The 8,367-nt window shown below is 49.6% G+C and overlaps 1 protein-coding gene across 2 annotated transcripts in view; it reads right to left on the bottom strand.

The window, feature by feature from the left end:
• The window catches only part of CA7 (carbonic anhydrase 7), a 7,339-nt gene extending 7,001 nt beyond the window's left edge, over positions 1-338 (bottom strand). For both annotated transcript variants that reach the window (XM_004704624.2, XM_045293774.1), the window contains exon 1: positions 257-338. In XM_004704624.2, the coding sequence (XP_004704681.1) occupies positions 257-296 (40 nt within the window). In that variant the 5' untranslated portion in view covers positions 297-338. The remainder of the gene's footprint in view (positions 1-256) is intronic.
• Between the last annotated feature and the right edge of the window lie 8,029 nt (positions 339-8,367).

Genomic DNA, 8,367 nt, shown 5'->3' with positions numbered 1-8,367 from the left:
CGCGCTCCGCTACTCGGCCGCTCGCTTGCGTCGGGGCCACGGGGCGCAGCGTGGACTTTGCGCCCCGCGCGGGGAAGCCAGGGGTCCCGCTAGGCGGGTGGGTGGGTCGAGCTCTCTAGGCTGGACTAGAGCGAGGGGGTAGTGGTCCGGTCCGACCTGGAAATGGGGGCTGACGGGTCTAGCACCCCCGGCGAGGCATGTGGGGATCAGAGGCGAGATTGAAAGGGTCGCGGGTGGCGCCAGGGTCTGCGCCTACCGTCCTCCTGGCCGTAGCCCCAGCCGTGGTGGCCGGTCATGCCGCCGCGGTCCCCGAAACGGTGCACCTGTCCGCTGGGCTTGGTTCCGCTGCCTCGGACTGCGGCTCCACTCGCTTGCAGCGCTGAGCTGCCTTTTAAAGCGGCTGGCGGGCGGGAGGAGCAGTTCCCGGGGGACCCGCCCCCCCCAACCCCCAGCAAGGCGAGAAAGGCCGGCCCTGCCCCGCCCCCATTGCCATCCTGAGTGGAGATGGGAGTCAGGGGTAATAAACTTGTCCCCTACCCTCCTGGCTGGACGACTGTCCCCCTTTCCCCGCCTCAGCAAGTGGACCAGGGCTCAGGGCTGACTCGGACCCTCAAGCTCCATCCTCTTCCTAGAACCTTGAATCCCACCACCTGGACCCTGGGCCTCAGGCCTAAACGGCATTGACCACCATTGACGGAGCTGGAATGTCCCCTTCGTGCCAGGCACTTAACCCTCTCAGCCACTCATTGGCATTAGGCATACAGAACTTCCTGAGGCCATGAGACACAAAGTTCATATCTTAAGGTCATCCAGTAAGGGGGCGGGTGGGGTGGGGTGGGGGCACTCACACCCAGGTTGTCTCATCCAGTTTCTCAGGGTAAGGGGGTCTAAGGAGTGTGGGGGCCTGGGAACCCTGGGGTAGAGGTTAGGTGTGAGGCAGGACTAGTGGGTTAGAATGAGGACCCTCCAAACCCTGATGCTGGTGGAACCAGGGCCCCCAAAAGAGTGGAGAAGGGTGGTATCCACCAGTGGGCATGGGAACTGAAAGAAGCCAGCTGACTTCCCACCAAACCAGGTCTGATGCCTGCCTCCTCCCACCACCCCTTCTCATTCCCTCCCATGCTTCTTCCTGCCCCAGGGCCCCTGCCTGTTTATAGCTGCTATTTGTCTCCTTGATGCCTCTCGACCTTCAGCACCCTGCCCAAGGCTCCAGGGCCCTCACCCTGCACTCCATCTCCGTGTGCCTGGGTTGGCCCAGTAGTTTCCCATGAGCAAGTCCTGGTCCTTGCTGCGCCCTCTGCCTGAGATGCCCTCTGCCTCTGCCCCCCACCCACTGGCTCCAGTCAGTCCAATCAGATGCATTGTAGGATGTGGCCCAGAGCCACCGAAGGGGCTTGTCTCTGGCTAGGCCTTAGCAGTGGCTTTGGGAAGACAGATGGGTGGATGAATGGACACAGGCTCCCTACCTGGGCCCCTGGGCGCCACAGAAGTAGGAGGGCTGTTTGTAGACTGTCCACCAGGCAGACCTTGATGGGACATTTCAGGGCCCTGCATGTGGTTGACCTTGTCAAGGAGCCTGGCTGGCTGTGTCCCATCCCCGGTTCCTTCTCCCAGGCCCCAAGCTCCAGCTCCCAGATGGAGTTCTGGAGATTGATGGCTGGTTGTCTGGGCTGAGGTCTCTGGCCCAGCAGCAGAGACAGACCCTCAATATAAAATATTAGAGGCAGGGTTGCAAGGGGGTGGCCCTCAAACCAGCATGGGCCAGAGACTCACTCCAACACTGTCAAGGCCTCCGGGCCAGGAATGCCGTCTTCTGACCACCAGCTATCTTTCTCCTGGGGACACCAGGGACCCTTGGAAGCCAGTGAACGGGCTCACACATGTCAGCTTTGCTGTACTGACTCATTTGTCCGCACAGGGAGCCAGGCCTTGCCAATATCTATTTATAGTACTTAAAGGAAATGGAATTGGAGTTATTCAGATAGTTTCATGACCAGTTTCATCCACAGAGCGAGTCTGGGAGGGCGTTTCGCCCCATTGTATACATGAGGATAGCAGGGCTCAGAGAGGTTGAGTGTTGGGCTAGGGGATGCACAGTGAGGGACAGTCGGTTCCACCTTGTCTAAAATCACAGGGACAGAACGGATTTGGATTTTAATATCTCATCTGCATAGATATACACAGGACTCTGGAAGGAGGAACTTGGGAGAAGTTGTTGGTGTGAGGTGTTGTCAAATTGGTGCTGACTCATAGGGACCTGGGTGGCACAGAGCACAGGACTGCTGGGTCTGTTCCATCCTTACAGTCTTGCTGCATTTAAACCCGAGGTTTCAGCCACTGTGTTTACCTCCAGGGAGGAGACCTGACCCGGAAGGGTGGGAGAGGGTGGGGAGAGGGGTAAGAAGGCCATTCTTTACTGCCTAGTCCTTTGTTACCCTTGGAAAGACTTAACAACCAAATAAAACATGACCCAGTTCTTTCCTTCCTGCAGTCTCTCTTCAGCTCACCTACTCTGGCTCTTAGGAGCCCTGGTAGATTTGAAAGGCACCCACAGAGTCTTCTCTTTTCGGGTGAAGCCCATTGATCCTGAAGTTCACTCCAGCCAATCTAGAAGAGTTGGTGCCCTGTTCAGGCACCCCTGCCCTCGACTGGGAATTGTCTCTATGCTCAGGAATCACATGGGCACTGGTGGCTGATGGCTTTTGCTGTGTATGGGGGTGAATGTGGGGGGCTGGTGAGAGGTTCATGAGCAGCTTACCCAGCCACACCTCACTTGTCAGGCAACACATGACCGGATCACTCTGCCTTTCTTTGAGGCAGTGTCTGCTCTACAGCGAGGTACCCATTCCTGCCCTGCCCACTTCCTGGGAATATCTGCATACATTTAAATTTTTTTTTTTTCTGCATACATTTTTGACACAAAAGATGTCCAATGCTGAACCAATAGGCAGAATCATGCCTCCTTTTCCTATTAGACACAGAGCCAGTGGGCCAGGCTGGAAGCCCTGTAGCCCAGAGATTCTAACAGTTCCTTATCGTTAAAAGTATTTCCATTCTGTGTGTGTGTGTGTATTTTCATGCAGTGAAATGGAATTGGTCTGGGGTGTGGACTCAAACAAACCTGGGCTTGGCATCCAGCATCCCAGGTTGTGTGACCTGAATTTCCACATCTATAAGAGGAATAGGGAACCTAGGGTACTATTAGGAGAGTCAGATAAGGTGACATCTATGAGACTCCCAATGCCAAGGACACATGGCTTAGATCCTAAGACCTTTGCTCTTCTTTTTCCCTTAGTTCTTTGGGGCCACATTTAAAAACCAAAGCATGCCTTTCCCAATGATAGTAATGACACATATTCATTGCTAATATTGAAGGAGTCATGTAAAAATGGCACAGTAGCAGTATCTTCTGATATTTTCTAACAAGGAAGACAGAAAATCATTATGAGCTTTCATAGCCTAAGGCAGATAGCTATGAGGCAGAAGTCAGACTTAGTACTTCTTCCAACCATTTTATCAATTCTAATTCCAACTATCCCTCCTACAGCGCTATTTTATTCATGCCAATGGCCACAGAGGACTCACCGCCTATACTCATAGTTATGGGGCTTACTAGGGAAGTAACAATTTACAACTGTAGGTTCAGGAAGGCTTAGGACACAGTTCTTTGATCAGGAAATCTCAACTGTGACTTCAGGCAGGTGTCTCTCTGGCCTTTGGCCCTTCGGTCTGACCTATCCCCCGCATGGGAAGTGTTGCAAATCTCTTTCAGTTCTTGTGATCAGTGCTCGGAAGGACCCCATTCCACCAGTAAGCCTCTGTCCAAAGGCACTCCGTGGTTTGGCAAACCCATCTCCACCAAGTGCCTGGAGGCAACCAACTCTGCCAACAAGCCTCCTGCTTAAACACTCATTTTTCTCTCACACCATGGACCGCGGGCCACGGGCCACGCAGCTCATCTCCTGTCCCTCTCCTGGTTCTGCTGCCACCCTTTCACTGTCATGGCCTCTCACCGTCTCTTCCAATTCCAACTCTCTCTCTCTGTCTCCTGGGTTGGGGAGGCTCTGGGCACAAGGACCTCAGGTCCAAAAGAATGCGCCCCACTTCTTCTTGGTGATTGTGAAGTCCCCTTTCAACCTCTGAGCTGGCTCATTTTGAGCATAATGGGTGGGAAAACAGACCGTTCCCCTCACTGAGGCACGTACACCATAGTTACATGGCCCCACACCCACCAGAGTATCATACTCCTTATTTACATCATTTGTATATTGCCCAGTCTTCTTGTTGGGCTCCAGCACCTCATTTGCATAGCCTCACCCCAATATTTGGAGGAGGTACAGAGATGATCCCTAGAAGAGCCACGTTCAGGAACGTGCTTTGCTGCAGGCCACTCCTTTTTCCTTCTAGCCGTTGGCCTTTTTCTACTTGAAAGATTCTCCTCCCCTCCCAGTGATTTTACCAGTTGATCATGGTTATTGGCAGTTCGTCCTTCCGTAGGGGAGAGAGTCTTGAGGGTGAGATTACTCAGGCACTGGTCCTTCAGGTCTGCTACAGGGGACCACTTGGTCTGGTCAGGTCATTTTGGCTTCACTGTCTCTGCCCTCTAATACAATTTCACTGAAGCTCTCCTATGCTGTCCACACAGCGAAACCTTTAAGGGACTTTAGGTTCAGCCACTGGGTTCTAGTTTAGTAGTGCCTCCCCATCAGCCCACTTTCTTTTTTCCCCAGTTATCACCACACTTACAGATTTTACAGTCCCTATTAGCCTTGTTAGCCATCACCACTCACAGCTGAATTCTATAATCTGGCCACCATTTCCCTCCACTCTTCCCGAAACCCATCAGGAAACAAGGAATTTACTTAAGGGAGATCATTCTTCATCCCTTTCATTTTGAGTGTAGTCCACTTAATGAAAATAGGTCAGTCAGCCACTTCATGCCTTTATTTTCTTCCATTTTACATAATTTCTAAATTGCCCATCCCTTATCAAAACAGCATTCTGAGAAGACAAGCACACCTTGAACTGAGGAATTTTTTTTGTTTGGAGTAAACTTTGAGTATCTGATCTATTTCCAAAGTAATGGGTAGTCCAAAGCAAACCATCAAATTGCAGCATCTATACTAGCTCACAATGTTTTAAGCATCTTGCTCTTTATTCAGTTGGGTTCTGGTCAGCTTGTCCCTTGCTCCTGTAAGGCTGGGTGAATGGGTACCAGCCATAGCCTCTGGAACTTACACATCTTTTTTTTGTACATCAGATTGTCTAGCCCTTTCTCTCTTATTCTTAGCTTCCATGGAATAGGTCAATGGGTACCTCCTATAGGTTCAAGAGTTTACCCAACTCCCTACACTTCAAAGCAGCCAGCCTTTTTGCTTTCTTCCATTCCTAGTCTCCATGGGCCAGCAGAGTGCCAGTGGAACAAGCCCAAAATCAGCCTGACTCTTCACTGTTTTGCGTCCCCTATTGAGTGGATCCAAGTGGTCACCACAATTGAACATGCCAGGTGGTCTACTTGCTGGGTCAAGGATTCTTTTGAGTGGCACTGACTTTTCCTGCACCTAAAGACAAACAACTTGCTCAAAAATTTAAAAGTAAAACATTATTTTCCCCATAGGCCCTTCCTTCATATGCAAATCTCCTGCTTTGTCAACAGTTCTAGGTAGGTCTGCAAGTCTTTTCACATGCCAATTTCCAGACTGGAAAGACTGGTGGGGCTCCCAATATATTATACACAGGGCTACAACCTTCAGACTAACAACCTGTGGGGGTTTTGGGGGGCCAAATCTTAGTTCCTCTTTTAGCACACCTTATTAAGTAGTGGCTGAAGGTGGAGTTACATGCTGTCTGTACTCTCTAATACCCAATATGTATTCTTTTTTAAAAAAATTTGTATTCTATATGTATTCTATCATACATTTAGACCTGTTTTACAACACTAAGTTGGAGAAACATTCAATATCCATAATACATTCAAATGAACACATTTAACTTTTTAAAAGCATTCTAGCTTAATTTTCTCTTGTCTACACTTCTCATTCATGTGAATATGGCTTGGGCCTCTGTTTGGGTGAGACCAGTAGACCCTGGCCCCTTCTCTATCAATTATCTTGTGTAACTGCCCTGGCTTTTGATGCAAACCACTACAGAAGCAGCCTTTCCCCCCCAGACTGAAGCATAAAATCTCTTACTTCACTTCAACCAGTGAGTTCGACCACCACCAAAGTAATTATCTAAAGATTCAAGAGCCTGGAGCCATTGCAACAAATCCCACTTCTGACACCAATGGTAAAATGGCTTGGCAGCAGCAACAACTCACCACTTCTAACTTTATATGGTTAGGAGATTTCCATTGGGCACAGGTCAGACATATCTCCTTCCTTTAATCTTTTTCTAATCCTGATACCAACCATCCCTCCCACAATGCAATATTTCTCTGCTGGATTCCATAATTCGTTGCAATGGCCAAATTCAGACTATAGTCAGTTATGGGGTTTACTAGGGAAATAGCAGGCTACAACTGTAGGTTCTTCAATGCTTAGGATATAGCTCACTTATCAAGACAGCTCATTTTCAGCTCTGCCTACAGGGAGGTCCCTCTCTTGCCCTCACCCTCATGGCCTGGCCTTTGCCCTGCACAGGCAAGCATTACTAAGCATTTTAGTCCTGTTTATAAGTGCCCAGAGGCACCTCACTCTGCCAGTAAGCCTCAGACTGAAGATATTCAAATCTAGGTCTATTGATTGGCAAGCCTAGCCCCACTACACCAGCAAGCCTCCTGCTACAAGGTGCTTAGCTTTCTCACTCCAAGGGCCTGGAAGCCCACCATGCCATCTCCTGTTTCCCTGAAAATAAGACAGTGTCTTATATTAATTTTTGCTCCCAAAGATGCGCTAGGTCTTATTCTCAGGAGATGTCTTATTTTTTTTTTTTTTTCGAGATGTCTTATTTTTCCATGAAGAATATGGTATACATTTATTTTTATTGTTTTATTAAAAGGGACCTCGTACTTCCTGTCTGCTCTGGCTGTGCTGTGGCTAACAGTGAGCGGTGCGGGGCCACCTGCCACTATGGTCCAGAGTCCAGAGTTACGGTAGCTTCGGGGGGCCTTAATTTGGGGGGGATGCCTTATATTTCAGCGAGGGGCAAAACTGTAAGTAGGTCTTATTTTCGGGGGATGTCTTACTTTCGGGGAAACGGGGTAGTTCTGCTGCCACTCCACCATTTCTCTGCTTCTGGGTCTCACCATCTCTTTACATGCTTGATGTTACAGCTCTTTCTTCAAAGGAGATATGCTCACTGCCATCGAGTTGGTGCCAACTCATAGCAACCCTTTAGGACAGGGTAGAACTGCCCTTGTGAGTTTCCAAGACTGTCACTCTATATGGGAGGAGAAAGCCCCATCTTTCTCCTGAGGAACAGGCTGGTGGTTTCGAACTACTGACCTTGCAGTTAGCAGGCCAACTCGTAACCACTATGCCTCAGGGCCTCTTCGAAAGAAGATAGGCAAATGACTAATAAGCACATGCAAAATGCTCAACATCATTAGCCAGTAATAAAATCTGTATCAAGCCCCCATAAGCTGTCACTGCACAGCCACTAAGATGGTTGTTACCAGGAAAAAGAAAGGAAACTAGCAAGCGTTGTTGAAGATACAGAAAAGTCGTGACCCTTGGGAGTTGCTGGTGGGATTGTTATATGGTGCGGCCCCTGCGGAAAACCGTTTGGTGGATGAACTCTGAAGACGGTAAATCAGATGCCAAGGACAAATATTGTATGATCTCATTTGTGTGCAACTGCTAGAGTTGGCAAACACATAGAAACCCAAGTTCATTGGTACCCACCAGGAGCCGGAGGGAGAAGGAATTGGGAGTTGTTGCTGAAGGCAGGCTGGATTTCTGTTCTGGGTGAGGAAAAACGTTTGGAAGCAAATAATGGTGACAGTAGCGCACGATGGTGACTGCAACTAATGTCACCAACTTATACTCTTCAAATAGCAACAAACAGCCAAACTCCTGGTGTCAAAAATTTCACCACCATAGACAAAAATACATTTAGTATAGAAGATATGGTGGACGTCATTTCGACAGTGATTCTTTTATTCAACAGGCATTTGTGGCAGACCTATTAGGCACAGCAAGACAGCTGTGAACGGTGCGGCTCCACAGTGACCTTAGGGAACTTACTGGGTGGGAGGGACAGGCAGGAGCCAAGGAGCACGAGGTGAGAGGGCTCAGCTTGATAAGGGCAGGCTGCGAGGGCTAGTGGCCAAGGCCTGGGAGGGTGTCCTCAGATTCGGCTCGTTCTTCCTGCTTGGTCTCCCCAGATCGTAAGGTCTTTCAGGACAGAGGTAGCCCCAGAACTTCC

Source organism: Echinops telfairi, unplaced genomic scaffold (assembly GCF_000313985.2).
Source record: "Echinops telfairi isolate 266 unplaced genomic scaffold, ASM31398v2 ScPeMD7_2291;HRSCAF=2852, whole genome shotgun sequence".
Lineage (NCBI taxonomy): Eukaryota > Metazoa > Chordata > Mammalia > Afrosoricida > Tenrecidae > Echinops > Echinops telfairi.
The sequence above is the reverse complement of the archived record's forward strand: the minus strand, read 5'-3'. Positions and strand labels throughout refer to the sequence as shown.